At 63.3% G+C, this 17254-nt stretch overlaps 3 protein-coding genes across 3 annotated transcripts in view; 2 read left to right on the plus strand and 1 right to left on the minus strand.

Annotated features, from left to right (window-relative positions):
• LOC104057992 (latent-transforming growth factor beta-binding protein 4-like) overlaps window positions 1-2466 on the plus strand; it is a 39277-nt gene extending 36811 nt beyond the window's left edge. Inside the window, 3 exon segments of the mRNA XM_054052834.1 lie at window positions 204-560; window positions 657-782; window positions 2303-2466. Of these exon segments, the coding sequence (XP_053908809.1) occupies window positions 204-560; window positions 657-782; window positions 2303-2466 (647 nt within the window).
• Window positions 2467-3268: 802 nt separating this feature from the next.
• Window positions 3269-8762, minus strand: KCNK6 (potassium two pore domain channel subfamily K member 6). The gene is made up of 3 exons (XM_054052835.1): window positions 8614-8762; window positions 4607-5002; window positions 3269-3456 (listed from the first exon to the last, which is right to left on the minus strand). Exons 1-3 carry the CDS (start codon window positions 8759-8761, stop codon window positions 3269-3271), a joined length of 732 nt encoding a protein of 243 aa, XP_053908810.1. The 5' UTR covers window position 8762.
• Window positions 8763-10727: 1965 nt separating this feature from the next.
• Window positions 10728-17250, plus strand: YIF1B (Yip1 interacting factor homolog B, membrane trafficking protein). The gene is made up of 8 exons (XM_054052874.1): window positions 10728-10818; window positions 10914-11128; window positions 12362-12466; window positions 13747-13822; window positions 14962-15019; window positions 15135-15290; window positions 16313-16406; window positions 16510-17250. The coding sequence occupies exons 1-8, from the start codon at window positions 10791-10793 to the stop codon at window positions 16663-16665; spliced, it is 888 nt and encodes a 295-aa protein (XP_053908849.1). The 5' UTR covers window positions 10728-10790; the 3' UTR covers window positions 16666-17250.
• Window positions 17251-17254: the final 4 nt, after the last annotated feature.

Consider the following 17254-nt stretch of genomic DNA (forward strand, 5'->3'; position numbering starts at 1 on the left):
GACCCCCTGCATCCCTAACAACGTGGGTCCCACCAGCCCTGACAGCCCTGACGGCCGCTGCATCCCATAATAACCACCTCCCCCCCCCCAAAATTATTGGGGTCCCCTCATATCCCCCCCCCTGAATGCTGTGAACCCCCTTTTTCCTTTTGGACCCCCCAAAAACCTTCTTTTCCTTCTTTTCCCCCCCCCTCCCTTCACAGATGACTTCGATTTCCTCTGCAACGCTCTGCGCACCCCAAGTTTTGGGGTCCCCCCTTACAACTCCGCCCCCCCCTTCGCCCCCCCTTTTGCCCCCCCTTTTTTTTACCCCGAACCTTTCGGGGGACCCCGTGTCCCCCCTCTTCCTTCTTACCGTTCCGATTACGATCCGTATCCTTTCGGAGGAGGGGGGGGACCCCCCATTTATTCCCCCCCTCGTTATGAAGGGGGGTCAGATTTTGGGGACCCCCCACCCCTTCGCACACGGGGACCCCGTTTTGAGCCCCCCCACCCCGCGCCCCCCTGGACTTTCCAACCTCATGGGATGAGAGAGGAAGAAGAGGAGGACGAGGATGAAGGTGAGGTTGGAAAAGGGGGTGCAAAAGAAAAAAAGGGGGGGGTGGGGGGTGGAAATAAGGGGGTGACCCCCCCCGATCCCCCCAAAAATGAAACAGGGGGACAAGAGGAATGTGGGGTGCTGAGCGGGTGCCGCAACGGCCGCTGCGTTCGCCTCGGCGACGGATTCACCTGCGTCTGCGACCCCGGGTTCCGCCTCGACCCCGCGCACATGGATTGTAGGGGTGAGACCCCAAAATCCCAACCCCGAACCCCAAAATCCCAACCTCGGGGACCCCCAAAATCCCAACCTCGGACCCCAAAATCCCAACCTGGGACCCCAAAATCCAATGCTGGGACCACAAAATCCCACCCCAGGGACATCAAAACCCAACGCCGGGACCCCAAAATCCAACACCGGGACCCCAGAATCCCAACCTCGGGGACACCAAAATCCCAACCCCGGGGACCCCCAAAAATCCCAACCTGGGACCCCAAAATCCAATGCTGGGACCACAAAATCCCACCCCAGGGACATCAAAATCCAACGCTGGGACCCCAAAATCCACCCCAGGACCCCAAAATCCAATGCTGGGACCACAAAATCCCACCCCAGGGACATCAAAATCCCACCCCGGGACCCCAAAATCCACCCCAGGGACCCCAAAATCCAACACCAGGACCCAAAAATCCCAACCCCGAACCCCAAAATCCCAACGCTGGGACCCCAAAATCCCACCCCAGGGACCCCAAAATCCAACACCAGGACCCAAAAATCCCAACCCTGAACCCTAAAATCCAATGCTGGGACCACAAAATCCCACCCCAGGGACCCCAAAATCCAACACCAGGACCCAAAAATCCCAACCCTGAACCCTAAAATCCAATGCTGGGACCCCAAAATCCCACCCCTGGGACCCCAAAATCCAACACTGGGACCCCAAAATCCACCCTGAGAACCCCAAATCCCAGTCTGGGACCCCAAAATCCACCCTGAGAACCCCAAATCCCAGTCTGGGACCCCAAAATCCACCCCAAGGACCTGAAAATCCACCCGGGGGACCCCAAAATCCACCCTGAGACAACCCCCCCCCCCCCGGGACTCCCCAAACCACTCCAGGACCCCCTAACCCCCCCCCCAGGACCCCCCAACCCCCCCCTCCATGATCTCTAACCCCCCCCAAACCCCCCTCCAGGACCCCCCAACCCCACTCCAGGACCCCCAAACCCCTCCAGGGCCCCCCCCAACCCCCCCTCCAAGATCTCTAACCCCCCCTCAGGACCCCCTAAACCCCTCCAGGACCCCCCAACCTCCCCTCCAGGACCCCCCAAATCCCTCCAGGACCCCCCAAGCCCCCCCCCAGGACCCCCTAAACCCCTCCAGGACTCCCCAACCCCACTCCAGGACCCCCTAAACCGCTTTGGACCCCCCCAAACGCCCCCTCCATGATCTTTAACCCCCCTCCAGGACCCCCCAAACCCCCCCTCCAGGACCCCCCAAACCCCTCCAGGGCCCCCCCCCAACCCCCCCTCCCAGATCTCTAACCCCCCCTCAGGACCCCCTAAACCCCTCCAGGACCCCCCAACCCCCCCCCCAGGACCCCCTAAACCCCTCCAGGACCCCCCAAACCCCCCCCAGGACCCCCTAAACCCCTCCAGGACTCCCCAACCCCCCTCCAGGACCCCCTAAACCCCTTTGGACCCCCCAAACCCCTCCTCCATGATCTCTAACCCCCCCCCCCAAATTTGTGTCCCCCCCCCCCAGACGTGGACGAGTGCTCTGTGGACCCCCCGTGCCCCCCCGGGCGCTGCCGCAACACCCCCGGCTCCTTCCAGTGCCTGAGCGCCCCCCCGCGCCCCCACTTTTAAAGGGGGACCCCCCCCAAAATATTTACACCCCCCCTCTCTCCATATTTATTGTGTATATAGAAAAAGGGGGGGGGGGGAAGGGGGGGGGGGCTGATTCTGACCCCCCCAAATACACACCCCCCATAAAGGACCCGGGGGGGCCCCCCAAATTGTGCCCCCCCTCCTCTTTTGGGGACCCCCCCCCACATTTTTACAGAATAAAGGTTTTATATAAAAGATATTGTTGCGCCCCCCCCTTCTTTTTGGGGGGACCCCCCCAAATGGGACTGGGAGTCCCCCATGATACTGGGACCCCCCAAAATGGGACTGGGACCCCCCCCATGATACTGGGACCCCCCAAAATGGGACTGGGACCCCCCCCCATGATACTGGGACCCCCCCAAAATGGGACTGGGACCCTCCCATTATACTGGGACCCCCCCAAAATGGGACTGGGACCCCCCCATGATACTGGGACTCCCCCAAAATGGGACTGGGACCCCCCCCTTATACTGGGACCCCCCCAAAATGGGACTGGGACCCCCCCCTTGAACTGGGACCCCCCCAAAATGGGACTGGGACCCTCCCATTATACTGGGACCCCCCCCAAAATGGGTCTGAGACCCCCCCCTTAAACTGGGACCCCCCCAAAATGGGACTGGGACCCCCCCTTGAACTGCGACCCCCCCTAAAATGGGACTGGGACCCCCCCATTATACTGGGACCCCCCCAAAATGGGACTGGTACCCCCCCCATGATACTGGGACCCCCCAAAATGGGACTGGAAACCCCCCCTTGAACTGGGACCCCCCCAAAATGGGACTGGGATCCCCCCAATGGTGTCACCAACCTTTTATTGCCCCCCCCCCGGTGCCCCCCAGTTCTACCCCTGCGCCCCCGCGCCCCCCCTTTCCCGGGGCGGTTTCTCCTCGTCCCTCGTCCCTTCCAACAATCCGTCGGGTTCCTCCTCGGCGGAGGCGGCGCTGCTCCCGGGGAGGCCGTGGAGCTCCGCCAATCCGTGGAAGGTCTGCGCCAGCAGCAGCGCGGCCGTCACGCCCAGCAGCAGGTACGCTGCGGCACGGGGAGGCCTCAGCACCCCCACAGCCCCAGGAGGACCCCGGAACCCAACCGAGAGCCAACCGAGAACCCCGGAACCCAACCGAGAGCCCAAAGAACCCCAGAACCCAACCGAGAGCCAACGGAGAACCCCAGAACCCAACCGAGAGCCATCCCAGAACCCGAGAACCCAACCGAGAGCCATCCCAGAACCCCAGAACCCAACCGAGAGCCATCCCAGAACCCCAGAACCCAACCGAGAGCCATCTCAGAACCCGAGAACCCAACCGAGAGCCATCTCAGAACCCGAGAACCCAACCGAGAGCCATCCCAGAACCCCAGAACCCAACCGAGAGCCATCCCAGAACCCCAGAACCCAACCGAGAGCCCAAAGACTTCAGGAACCCAACTGAGAGCCATCCAAGAACCCAAAGACATCAAGAACCCAACTTCAACCCATCCAAAACCTTAAAGACCTCAAGAACCCAACCTCAACTCAACCAAGAACCCAACTTGAAGCCATCCAAGACCCCAAAAGACATCAAAACCCAACCAAGAACCCAACTTGAACCCATCCAAGACCCCAATAGACACCAAAACCCATCCAACAACCCAACCTCAACCCATCCAAGACCCCAATAGACATCAAAACCCATCCAAGAACCCAACTTGAACCCATCCAAGACCCCAATAGACATCAAAACCCATCCAAGAACCCAACTTGAACTGATCCAAGACCCCCAAAGACACCAAAACCCAACCAAGAACCCAACTTGGACCCATCCAAGACCCCCAAAGACACCAAAACCCAACCAAGAACCCAACCTCAACCCATCCAAGACCCCAATAGACACCAAAACCCATCCAAGAACCCAACTTGAACCCATCCAAGACCCCAATAGACACCAAAACCCAACCAAGAACCCAACTTGGACCCATCCAAGAACCCAACCTGAACCCATCCAAGACCCCAATAGACATCAAAACCCAACCAAGAACCCAACCTGAACCCATCCAAGACACCAAAACCCATCCAAGAACCCAAAAGACATCAAAGCCCAACCAAGAACCCAACTTGAAGCCATCCAAGACCCCCAAAGACATCCAGAACTCAACGTTGTCCCCCCCAGAGTTGGGGCTCCCGGAGTTGGAAGGTGTCACTCACCGGCCACGGCCACCTGGTAGAGCTGCCGGAGGGGCTGCTGCGGCGCCTCGGCCGCCACCAGATCACCCAAACCGACGGTACAAAGGGAGACGACGCAGAAGTAGACGGCGTCCAAGTAGGTCCACGCGCCTTCGAGGGCGGAGAAGGCGGCGGCGGGGAGGAGGACCAAGAGCAGCGCCGCGAGGGCCACCAACGCCGCGAAGTGGAGCCGCGCGGCTCCTCGGCGGCTGAAGCCCCACCGCGCCCGCAGGTGTCGGCGCGGCCGATGGACCACGGGCTCGGCGAGGCGGCGCGCGGCGCCCGCCAGGACCACCATGGCCACCGGGACGCCCAACGCAACGTAGGCCGAGCAGAAGGCGCGACCGGCCGGCGAGCGCGGCGCCCCCGAGCCGTAACCTACACCGGGGGAAAGGGGGGACCAATGGGGATGGGGGGGCATGGGGGGGGCATGGGGGGCATGGGGGGGGTCATGGGGGGGTCCAGGAGGTCTTTGGGGGTCGGGGGAGTCATAGGGGGGGTCATGGGGGGGGGGTCATGGGGGGGGTCATGGGGGGTTCTGGATCTTGGGGGGGTCATGGGAGGTCATGGGGGGGTCCAAGAGGTCTTTGGGGGGGGGTCATGGGGGAGGTCATGGGGGGGGTCATGGGGGGTTCTGGATCTTGGGGGGTCATGGGGGGTCATGGGGGGGGGTCCAGGAGGTCTTTGGGGAGGAGTCACAGGGGGTCATGGGGGGTTCTGGATCTTGGGGGGTCATGGGGGGGTGCAGGAGGTCTTTGGGGGGGAGTCACAGTGGGGTCATGGGGGGTTCTGGATCTTGGGGGGGTCATGGGGGGGGTCATGGGGGGGGGTCCAGGAGGTCGTGGGGGGGGATCACAGGGGGGTCATGGGGTGCAAAGGGGGTCCTGGATCTTGGGGGGTCATCGGGGGGGTCATGGGGGGTCATGGGGGGGTCCAGGAGGTCATGGGGGCGGTCATGGGGGGGGTCATGGGGGGTTCTGGATCTTGGGGGGTCATGGGGGGTCATGGGGGGGGGGTCCAGGAGGTCTTTGGGGGTCGGGGGAGTCATGGGGGGTCATGGGGGGGTGCAGGAGGTCATGGGGGGGGTCATGGGGGTCATGGGGGGGTCCAGGAGGTCATGGGGGCAGTCATGGGGGGGGTCATGGGGGGTTCTGGATCTTGGGGGGTCATGGGGGGTCATGGGGGGGGTCCAGGAGGTCATGGGGGGGGTCATGGGGGGGTCATGGGGGGGGTCATGGGGGTCTGGGTGGGGTCATGGGGGGGCCATAGCGGGGGGTCATGGGGTGCAAGGGGGGTCCTGGATCTTGGGGGGGTCATGGGGGTTATGGAGGGGCCATGGGGGTCATGGGAGGGGTCCAGGAGGTCATGAGGGGGGTCATGGGGGGGTGCAGGAGGTCATGGGGGGGGGTCATGGGGGTTCTGGATCTTGGGGGTCATGGGGGGGGTCATGCGGGGGTCCAGGAGGTCTTTGGGGGGGGGTCACAGGGGGGTCATGGGGGGGGTCATGGGGGTCTGGGTGGGGTCATGGGGGGGCCATAGCAGGGGGTCATGGGGTGCAAGGGGGGTCCTGGATCTTGGGGGGGTCATGGGGGTTATGGAGGGGCCATGGGGGTCATGGGAGGGGTCCAGGAGGTCATGAGGGGGGTCATGGGGGGGTGCAGGAGGTCATGGGGGGGGGTCATGGGGGTTCTGGATCTTGGGGGGTCATGGGGGGGGTCATGCGGGGGTCCAGGAGGTCTTTGGGGGGGGGTCACAGGGGGGTCATGGGGGGGGTCATGGGGGTCTGGGGGGGGTCATGGGGTGCAGGGGGGTTCTGGATCTTGGGAGGGTCATGGGGGGGTCATGGGGGGGTCCAGGAGGTCTTTGGGGGGGGTTACAGGGGTCATGGGGGGGTCATGGGGGGTTCTGGATCTTGGGGGTCATGGGGGGGGTCATGGGGGGTCATGGGGGGGGGGTCCAGGAGGTCTTTGGGGGGGAGTCACAGGGGGGTCATGGGGGGGTCATGGGGGTCTGGGGGGGGTCATGGGGGGGATCATGGGGGGTTCTGGATCTTGGGAGGGTCATGGGGGGGTCATGGGGGGGTCCAGGAGGTCTTTGGGGAGGAGTCACAGGGGGGTCATGGGGGGTTCTGGATCTTGGGGGGTCATGGGGGGGGTCATGGGGGGTTCTGGATCTTGGGGGGTCATGGGGGGTCATGGGGGGGTGCAGGAGGTCGGGGGGGGGGATCACAGGGGGGTCATGGGGGGGGTTATGGGGTGCAAAGGGGGTCCTGAATCTTGGGGGGTCGGGGGAGTCATGGGGGGCGTCATGGGGGGGTGCAGGAGGTCATGGGGGGGGTCATGAGGGGGGTCATGGGGGGTTCTGGATCTTGGGGGGGTCATGGGGGGTCATGGGGGGGTCCAGGAGGTCATGGGGGGGGTCATGGGGGGGGTCCAGGAGGTCGGGGGGGGGGATCACAGGGGGGTCATGGGGGGGGTCATGGGGTGCAAAGGGGGTCCTGGATCTTGGGGGGTCATGGGGGGGATCATGGGGGGTCATGGGGGGGTCCAGGAGGTCGGGGGGGAGGGTTACAGGGGGGTCATGGGGGGGGTCTTGGGATGCAAGGGGGGTCCTGGATCTTGGGGGGGGTCATGGGGGGTCATGGGGGGGTCCAGGAGGTCTTTGGGGGGGAGTCACAGGGGGGTCATGGGGGTCTGGGGGGGGTCATGGGGTGTAAGGGGGGTCCTGGATCTTGGGAGGGTCATGGGGGGGGTCATGGGGGGGGTCATGGGGGTTCTGGATCTTGGGGGGTCATGGGGGTCATGGGGGGATCCAGGAGGTCTTTGGGGGGGGGTCACAGGGGGGTCATGGGGGTCTGGGGGGGGTCATGGGGTGCAGGGGGGTCCTGGATCTTGGGGGGTCATGGGGGGGTCATGGAGGGTCATGGGGGGGGGTCCAGGAGGTCTTTCGGGGGGAGTCACAGGGGGGTCATGGGGGGGGTCATGGGGTGCAAGGGGGGTCCTGGATCTTGGGGGGGGTCATGGGGGGGGGTCATGGGGGTTCTGGATCTTGGGGGGTCATGGGGGTCATGGGGGGGTCCAGGAGGTCTTTGGGGGTCGGGGGGGTCATGGGGGGGGTCATGGGGTGCAAGGGGGGGGCCTGGATCTTGGGGGGGTCATGGGAGTTATGGGGGGGTCATGGGGGGAGTGATGGGGGGGTCATGGGGTGCAAGGGGGGTCCTGGATCTTGGGGGGGTAATGGGGGTTATGGAGGGGTCATGGGGGTCATGGGAGGGGTCCAGGAGGTCATGCGGGGGGTCATGAGGGGGTCATGGGGGTGATGGGGGGGTGTAGGGGGGGGTCCTGGATCTTGGGGGGGTCATGAGGGTGATGGGGGGGTCATGGGGGGTTATGGGGGGGTTATGGGGGGTCCAGGGGTGGTCCCGGAGGGGGTTATGGGGGTTATTGGGCATTATTGGGGGGGTTATGGGGGTCCTGGGGGGTTATGGGGAGAGTTATGGGGGCGGTCCTGGAGGGGGTTATAGGGGGTCATGGGGGGGTCTCAGGGGGGTTCGGGGGGGGTTCTGGGGGGGTCTCAGGGGGGTTTGGGGGGTTCTGGGGGGTCTCTGGGGGGTTATGGGGGTGTCTCAAGGAGGTTATGGGGGGTCATGGGGGGCTATGGGGGGTTCTGGGGGGTCATAGGGGGTCTCAGGGGGGTTATGGGGGGGTTAGGGGGTTCGGGGGGTCTCAGGGGGGTTCTGGGGGGTCATGGGGGGGTTATAGGGGGGTCATGGGGGGGTCTCTGGGGGGTTCTGGGAGGGTTGGGGGGTTCTGGGGGGGCTCAGGGGGGTTCGGGGGGGTCATGGGGGGGTTATAGGGGGGTTATAGGGGGGTTGGGGGGTTCGGGGGGGTCTCAGGGGGGTTCGGGGGGGTCATGGGGGGGTTATAGGGGGGTTATGTGGGGGTTGGGGGTTCGGGGGGGCTCAGGGGGGTTTCTGGGGGGTCCCTCACCCACAGTGGTGATCAGAGTGGTGGCGACGAGCACAGCGCTGCCCAAATCCCGCGGGGGGGTCCGGGGGGACCCTTCGAGCGCCCAAAGCCCCAACGCCCCCAGTGCCACCAGTGCCCCCAGAACCAGTGCTCCCAGTGCCAACCGCATCGCCACTGGGACCCCGACCAGTACCAACCTCACTGGTCCCAGTTACAGCCCCCCCGGACCCCAACTGGGGTCACTGGTCCCAGTTACAGCCCCCCCGGTCCCCAACTGGGGTCACTGGTCCCAGTTACAGCCCCCCCAGTCCCCCACTGGGGTCACTGGTCCCAGTTACAGCCCCCCCCGCTCCCCCACTGGGGTCACTGGTCCCAGTTACAGCCCCCCCCGGACCCCCACTGGGGTCACTGGTCCCTGTACTGGTCCCAGTTACAGCCTTTAACTGTGCCTCCCAGTTCCTGTACTGGTCCCAGTCCCTCACCGAGCCTCCCAGTATCCGTACTGGTCCCAGTCCCAGTATCTGTACTGGTCCCAGTCCCAGTATCCGTACTGGTCCCAGTGGGACCCGCCCCGAGGGGAGGGACTGGGGGGGGGGGCAACTGGGATGAACTGGGGCTCCCAGTAAGGCAGTGCGACTGGGTGCCCATACTGGGGTGTAACTGGGGGGCACTGGGGTGCAACTGGGGTGCCCAGACTGGTGCGACCAGTAAAGGGGCGGCTGATACTGGGGGGCACTGGGATTGCCCAGTGAGGCGGCGGATTTGGGTGCCCATACTGGGATGCGACTGGGGGGGGACCCCAGTAACGGGGAGGGGCAACTGGGAGCCTCCCAGTAAGAGGGCGAGGAGCCCCGTCTGGGCGCGGCGGTGGTGTGACGGTCACGGGGTGTCACACGCTCCCTCGGGACCGCAGCGGGGCCACCGCGGGGGGCAGCGTGGCTACCAACGCCGGGGAGTGGCCACCAAACCCTGGGGAACCCCCTGTGGCCACCAACACTGTCCCCGCGGCCACTACCCCTGGGGAACCCCCTGTGGCCACCAGCCCCTGGGGACCCCCCCTGTGGCCACCAACCCCAGCCCTAGGGCCACCACACCACACCCTGTGGCCACTAAATCCAGCCCAGGGGCCACCAAGCCAGGGTCTGGGGCCACCGTCGCCCTGGGGAGCCCCAAACCCTCCCTGTGGCCACCAACCGGGGCTCCGGGGCCACCATGGCCAGTAAACACATCCCAGGGGCCACCACATCACAACCTGTGGCCACTAAATGCAGCCCAGTGGCCACCAACCCAGGCCCTGCGGACCCCTCAACCTTCCCTGTAGCCACCAACCCCGGCTCTGGGGCCTCCAAATCCAGCCCAGGGGTCACTGTGGCCACTCACTCCCCAGCCCAGGGGCCCCTTCGAGGCCCGCTCGTCCTCGCAGGCCCCGCCCGGGCGTACCTGACGCTGTTGCCATGGCGAAAGCGACGCCGGGCAGCCGCCATTTTGACGCCGCGAGCCCTCCATTTTGAGGTCGGGCACGCGTCGCCATTTTTAGGTTGGGCATCCGCCATTTTGACGCGGAGAAGCCTCCATTTTGAGATCTGGCACGGCGCCATTTTGAGGTTGGGCAGCCGCCATTTTGACGCAGCGAAGTCGCCATTTTCAGGTCGGGCACGCGTCGCCATTTTTAGGTTGGGCAGCCGCCATTTTGACGCGCAGAAGTCGCCATTTTGAGGTCTGGCACGCGTCACCATTTTGAGGTTGGGCAGCCGCCATTTTGACGCCGCGAGGCCTCCATTTTGAGGTCTGGCACGGCGCCATTTTGAGGTTGGGCAGTCGCCATTTTGACGCGGCGAAGTGGCCATTTTGAGACCGGGCACGCGTCACTATTTTTAGTTTGGGCAGTCGCCATTTTGACGCCGCGAGGCCTCCATTTTGAGATCTGGCACAGCGCCATTTTGAGGTTGGGCAGTCGCCATCTTGACGCGGCGAAGCCGCCATTTTGAGGTCGGGCCCAGCGAAATTTTTAAGCCGCTCGCCGCCATCTTGAGGCGGGGCGGCCGCCATTTTGACGCCAGGAAGCCGCCATTTTGCAGACGGGTGTGGCGCCATCTTTGAACCTGGTGTCGCCGCCATCTTGAAACCGGGCACGGCTTCACGTCCTCGCCAACAACTTCCTGTCTCACCGCACGTGACGCGGAAGCGCGGCGGCCGCCATGGAGCCTGACGGGGCTTCGCGGCACCGTGAGCGGCGGGGGTAGAACGGGGGGGGGAGAGGGCGAACCGGGGCCGTCTGACCCCGGTTTTCCTCACCCCCATCCCCCCCGTGTTCCTCGCAGCCCCCAAACGGCGCGTCCCGCCGCGCATGGCCGAGCCGCACCCGCTGTTCGATGACACGAGCGCGGAGCGCGGTTACCGAGCGCCGCCGCCCGCCCCGTTCGCCGCCCCCCCCGCCGCCGCCGCCGCCGCTTTCCTCGCCGAGCCCGTGTCCAGCCTCGCCGCCGCCTATGGGGCCTCTCTGGCCACGCAGGGACGAGACATCGTGGACAGGAACGTGAGTGGCGGCGCAGCGCTGGGGGGAAGCGGCGCGGTGGTCCCGCGGCTCCGTTTATGGCCACGGGGTCCTCAGGGCCCGACGGGGGGGCCCCTCTGTCGGCTCTGGTGGCCCCGGGTGGGCTCTGGTGGCCTCTGGATTGGCTCTGGTGGCCTCTGAGTTGGGTCTGGTGGCCTCTGGATTGGCTCTGGTGGTCCCCGGGTGGGCTCTGGTGACCTCTGGATTGGCTCTGGTGGCCCCGGATGGGCTCTGGTGACCTCTGGATTGGCTCTGGTGGCCCCCGGACTGGCTTTGGTGGCCACAGAGCCCCCAGAGCCTGGCTTGGCGGCCGCTGCGTTGGTCTTAGCGGCCACAGGGTGTGGTGTGATGGCCACTCGGTTGGCTTTTGTGGCCACAGTGTCCTCAGGGTGTGGGTTGGAGTCTCCTGGGCTGCGTTCAGTGGCCACTGGGTTGGATTCAATGGCCACAGTGTCTCCAGGGCCTAAGGTGATGGCCCCTGGGCTGGTTTGGTGGCCCCTGGGCTGGCTTTGGTGGCCACAGTGACCCCAGAGATTGGTTTTGTGGCCCCTGGGCTGGTTTGGTGGCCCCTTTGGTGGCTACAGTGTCCCCAGAGATTGCTTTGGTGGTCCCTTTGGTGGCCACAGTGTCCCCAGAGGTTGGGTTGGTGGCCCCTGGGCTGACTTTGGTGGCCACAGTGTCCCCAGAGGTTGGGTTGGTGGCCCCTGGGCTGGTGTTGGTGGCCCCTGGGCTGGCTTTGGTGGCCCCTTTGGTGGCCACAGTGTCCCCAGAGGTTGGGTTGGTGGCCCCTGGGCTGACTTTGGTGGCCACAGTGTCCCCAAAGATTGGGTTGGTGGCCCCTGGGCTGGCTTTGGTGGCCACAGTGTCCCCAGAGGTTGCTTTGGTGGCCCCTGGGCTGGCGTTGGTGGCCACAGTGTCCCCAGAGGTTGGTTTGGTGGCCCCTGGGCTGATGTTGGTGGCCCCTGGGCTGGTGTTGGTGGCCCCTGGGCTGGCTTTGGTGGTCCCTTTGGTGGCTACAGTGTCCCCAGAGATTGCTTTGGTGGCCCCTTTGGTGGCCACAGTGTCCCCAGAGGTTGGGGTGGTGGCCCCTGGGCTGGCGTTGGTGGCCACAGTGTCCCCAGAGGTTGGGGTGGTGGCCCCTGGGCTGGCGTTGGTGGCCACAGTGTCCCCGGGCTGGTGGCCGGGGCCGTTACCGGAGCGTTGCCGGTGCCGCAGCTCGATCGGTTCCTGCCCGTGGGACGCCTCAAGTATTATTTCGCCGTCGACACCGTATACGTGGGGCGGAAACTGGGACTGCTCGTGTTCCCCTTCCTGCACCCGGTACGGGGGGGCAAAAGGGGGGCTGGGGGGGAATGAGGGGTTAATGGGGCAAGAAAGGGGACGGGGGGGCAATAGAGGGGACGGAGGGGCAATAGAGGGGACGGAGGGGCAATAAAGGGGGTGGAGGAGCAGTAAAAGGGATGGAGGGGCAGTAAAGGGGATGGAGGGGGCAATAAAGGGGATGGAGGGGGCAATAGAGGGGATGGAGGGGCAATAAAGGGGATGGAGGGGGCAATAAAGGGGATGGAGGGGGCAATAAAGGGGATGGAGGGGCAGTAAAGGGGATGGGGGGGCAATAAAGGGGATGGAGGGGGCAATAAAGGGGATGGAGGGGCAATAAAGGGGATGGAGGGGGCAATAAAGGGGATGGAGGGGGCAATAAAGGGGATGGAGGGGCAGTAAAGGGGATGGGGGGGCAATAAAGGGGACGAGGGGGCAATAAAGGGGACGGAGGGGGCAATAGAGGGGACGGAGGGGGCAATAAAGGGGACGGAGGGGGCGATAAAGGGGACGGAGGGGGCGATAAAGGGGACGGAGGGGCGATAAAGGGGACGGAGGGGGCGATAAAGGGGACGGAGGGGCAATAGAGGGGACGGAGGGGGCGATAAAGGGGACGGAGGGGGCGATAAAGGGGACGGAGGGACGATAAAGGGGACGGAGGGGCGATAAAGGGGACGGAGGGGCAATAAAGGGGACGGAGGGGGCGATAAAGGGGACGGAGGGGCAATAAAGAGGACGGAGGGGGCGATAAAGGGGACGGAGGGGCAATAAAGGGGATAGAGGAGCGATAAAGAGGGGTTAATGTGGCAATAAAGTGGATGGAGGAGCAATAAAGGGGATGGAGGGGCAATAAAGAGGGGTTAATGCAGCAATAAAGGGGTCGGAGGGAGTAATGGGGGGAGAGGGAGTGGTGATGGAGGGTTAATGGGGCAATGAGGGAGGTAAGGGGGCAATAGAGGGGTTGGCGGGGGGCAAGAGAGAGGCTGGAGGGGGTAATTGGGGGGTTAAAAGGGCAATAAAGTCGGGTAATGTGTGTTAATGGGGCAATAGAGGGGCTGGGGGGGCAATAAAGGGGTTGGAGGGGGGCAATAAAGGGTCTGGGGGGCAATAAAGGGGTTGGAGGGGGGCAATAAAGGGTCTGGGGGGCAATAAAGGGGTTGGAGGGGGGCAATAAAGGGTCTGGGGGGCAATAAAGGGGTTGGTGGGGGGCAATAAAGGGGTTGGTGGGGGGGCAATAAAGGGTCCGGGGGGGCCAATGGGGAGTTCTCGGTGCCCCCCAGGACTGGCAGGTCCGCTTCCAGGACACTCCGGTCGCCCCTCGCTTCGACGTTAACGCCCCCGATCTCTACATCCCGGGTACGGCGGCAACTCGGAACCCCCTTTTCCCCCCCCTTTCCTTTTTCCCCCCCTTAAATCCCTCCCCCCCCTTTTACCCCTATTTTCCTCTCAAATCCTTTTCAATTCCTCCCTTCTTAACCCGTTTTTCCCCTTTTTACCCCTAAAAGCTCCCCCTTCCCTTTTCCACCCCCTATTTTTCTCCCTTCTCCTTTTAATCCTCCCTTAAAGCCTCTTCTTCCTTTTTACCCCTTTTCTCCCCCAAATCCCCTTGAGTTCCTCCCTTCTCCCCCATTTCTCCCTCTCCGTTTATTCCCCCATTTCACGCCCTCCCCTAAATACCCCCTTTTAATTTCCCTTTTTTCTCTTTTTAACTCCTAAACGCCCCCCAATTCCCCTTTTTACCCCCCAATTCTTCTTTTTACCCCCCAATCCCCCTTTCTTTTTCCACCCAATCCCCCTTTTTACCCCCTTAATCCCCCTTTTTACCCCCAATCCCCCTTTTTACCCCCCTTAATCCCCCTTTTTACCCCCAATCCCCCTTTTTACCCCCATCCCCCTTTTTAACCCCCTTAATCCCCCTTTTTAACCCCCTTAATCCCCCTTTTTACCCCCAATCCCCCTTTTTACTCCCTTAATCCTCCTTTTTAACCCCCCCAATCCCCCTTTTTACCCCCAATCCCCCTTTTTACTCCCTTAATCCTCCTTTTTAACCCCCCCAATCCCCCTTTCTACCCACTTAATCCCCTTTTTAACCCCCAATCCCCCTTTTTACCCCCTTTTTACCCCCAATCCCCCTTTTTACCCCCTTTCCACCCCCCAATCCTCCTTTTTACCCCCAATCCCCCTTTTTACCCCCAATCCCCCTTTTTAACCCCTTAATCCCCCTTTTACCCCCTTTTTACCCCCAATCCCCCTTTTTACCCCCTTTTTACCCCCTCAATCCCCCTTTTTACCCCCCCAATTCCCCTTTTTACCCCCCAATCCCCTTTTTAACTCCCCAATCCCCCTTTTTACCCCCCAATCCCCCTTTTTTGCCCCCCTAATCCCCCTTTTTACCCCCTTTCCACCCCCCAATCCCCCTTTCCACCCCCTCAATCCCCCTTTTTACCCCCCAATCCCCCTTTTTACCCCCTAATCCCCCTGTTTTGCCCCCCCAGCCATGGCTTTCATCACCTACGTCCTCGTCGCGGGATTGGCTCTTGGCACCCAAAATAAGTGAGGAACGCCCTGGGTTTTTTGCCACGTAACCCTTCTTTCCCTTTCGAGGGGGGGCATTAAGGGACCCCCTCCTCACCAAACTCCCCCCGTACCCCCCGAAATGCCCCCGCAGGTTCTCCCCCGACAGCCTGGGGCTGCAGGCGAGCTCGGCGCTGGCCTGGTTGCTCCTCGAGGTGTTGGCGCAGCTCCTCGCGCTCTACCTGGGCGCCGGCCCCACGGCGCTCGCCCCCGCAGACCTCCTGGCCTTCGCCGGCTATAAATACGTCGGGTGAGTGGTTATGGGGCGGCTCTGCCCCATAGCAGCGTCGGCGAGGGGGTTACGGGGTGTCTTTGCCCCGTGGAAGAGGGGCTCAGAGCAGCACAGGGGTGAAAACAACCTGAGGTGGGGGGAGTTCTGTGCCCCATAGCGCTGGGGGGAGTGGTTGGGGGGCAGCTCTGCCCCATAGAAGGGGCAGGGAAGGGGTTGGAGGGCGGCTCTGCCCCATAGCGGCGTCGGAGAGGGGGTTATGGGGTGTCTCTGCCCCATAGAGAGGAGCTCAGAGCAGCACAGGGGTGAAAACAGCCTGAGGTGGGGGGAGTTCTGTGCCCCATAGCGCTGGGGGGAGTGGTTATGGGGCAGCTCTGCCCCATAGAAGGGATCCAGCCGGGATTTGGTGGCCCCCTGGTGGGATTTGGTGGCCACCTGGTGGGATTTAGTGGGTCCCAGGACTGAGTTTTGGGGGTGCCCCAACCAGGACTTGGATTTGGTGACCCCCCAGGTGGGATTTGGTGGCCCTCAGGTGGGATTTGAGGATGCTGCAACCAGGCCTGGGATTTGGTGACCACCTGGTGGGATTTGGTGACCACCTGGTGGGATTTGGTGACCACCTGGTGGGATTTGATGGCCCCAGGTGGGATTTGGTGACCACCTGGTGGGATTTGGTGACCACCTGGTGGGATTTGATGGCCCCAGGTGGGATTTGGTGACCACCTGGTGAGATTTGATGGCCCCAGGTGGGATTTGGTAGCCCCCAGGTGAGATTTGATGGCCCCCAGGTGGGATTTGATGGCCCCAGGTGGGATTTGGTGGCCCCAGGTGGGATTTGGTGACCACCTGGTGGGATTTGATGGCCCCAGGTGGGACTTGGTGGCCCCCAGGTGGGATTTGGTGGCCCCCAGGTGGGATTTGGTGGCCCCCAGGTGGGATCTGGTGGCCCCAGGTGGGATTTCATGGCCCCAGGTGGGATTTGGTGGCCCCGAGGTGGGATTTGGTGGCCCCCCAGTCTGATTTCGTGTCTCCCCCCCTCCCAGCATGATCCTGGCTCTTCTGGCCGGGCTCCTCTTCGGCCACGCCGGTTACTTGGCGGTGCTGAGCTGGTGCTGCCTCACCATCTTCATCTTCATGGTAAAGCAGCGTTCATTAGGAGGGCATTAATTAGCGCGGGGGGTGTTAATTAGGATCAGGGTGGGAGGAGCTCACCTCTATTTTGTTACCCCCCCCCCCCCAGATCCGCAGTCTCCGGTTGAAGCTGCTGTCGGAGCCGGCGGCTGAGGCTGTGCCGGTTCGGGGGGCGCGGAATCAGCTTCGGATGTACCTGACGATGGGCATGGCCGGAGCGCAGCCCCTCCTCATGTACGGCCTCACTCGGCACCTCCTCACCTGAGGGGGGAACCCCCAAAACCCTCTGGACACCCCCCAAAAAAATCCCTGACCCTCCCCAGGATCCACCCCAACCCCATCCGATCAACCTCAAACCAAGAGGGAATCCACAAACCATTCCATTTCCACCCAAAACGCCCCTTTTCCCACCCCCACAACCCCCTGATGCTGAGGGGGGGGCCCCCAAAATCCCCTGCTGCTGGGGGGGGGGCCCCCAAAATCCTCTGGACACCCCCAAAAAAATCCCTGACCCTCCCCAGGATCCACCCCAACGCCATCCGATCAACCCCAAACCAAAAGGGAATCCACAAACCACTCTGTTTCCACCCAAAACGCCCCTTTTCCCACCCCCACAACCCCCTGATGCTGAGGGGGGGGCCCCCAAAATCCCCTGGACACCCCCAAAAATCCCTGACCCGCCCCCGACTACTCCTGATCCGATCAACCCCAAACCAAGGGGGAATCCACAAACCACTTCGTTTCCACCCAAAACGCCCCTTTTCCCACCACCCCAACCCCCCTGATGCTGAGGGGGGGCCCCAAAATCCTTGCCTCCCCCCCCCTCGAACAGCAAGGACCCCCCAAAATCAATC

The sequence above is a fragment of the Cuculus canorus genome, chromosome 37 (genome assembly GCF_017976375.1).
Source record: "Cuculus canorus isolate bCucCan1 chromosome 37, bCucCan1.pri, whole genome shotgun sequence".
NCBI lineage: Eukaryota > Metazoa > Chordata > Aves > Cuculiformes > Cuculidae > Cuculus > Cuculus canorus.

Coding starts and splice junctions, on each gene's coding strand:
- YIF1B (XM_054052874.1), top strand. CDS start 10,791: ATGGAGCCTGACGGGGCTTCGCGGCACC. Junction 11,129..12,361: donor GAGACATCGTGGACAGGAAC/GTGAGTGGCGGC, acceptor CCGGTGCCGCAG/CTCGATCGGTTCCTGCCCGT. Junction 12,467..13,746: donor TGTTCCCCTTCCTGCACCCG/GTACGGGGGGGC, acceptor GGTGCCCCCCAG/GACTGGCAGGTCCGCTTCCA.
- KCNK6 (XM_054052835.1), bottom strand. CDS start 8,761: ATGCGGTTGGCACTGGGAGCACTGGTTCTGGGGGCACTGGTGGCACTG. Junction 5,003..8,613: donor CACTCTGATCACCACTGTGG/GTGAGGGACCCC, acceptor CCCCCGGTGTAG/GTTACGGCTCGGGGGCGCCG. Junction 3,457..4,606: donor CTACCAGGTGGCCGTGGCCG/GTGAGTGACACC, acceptor CCCGTGCCGCAG/CGTACCTGCTGCTGGGCGTG.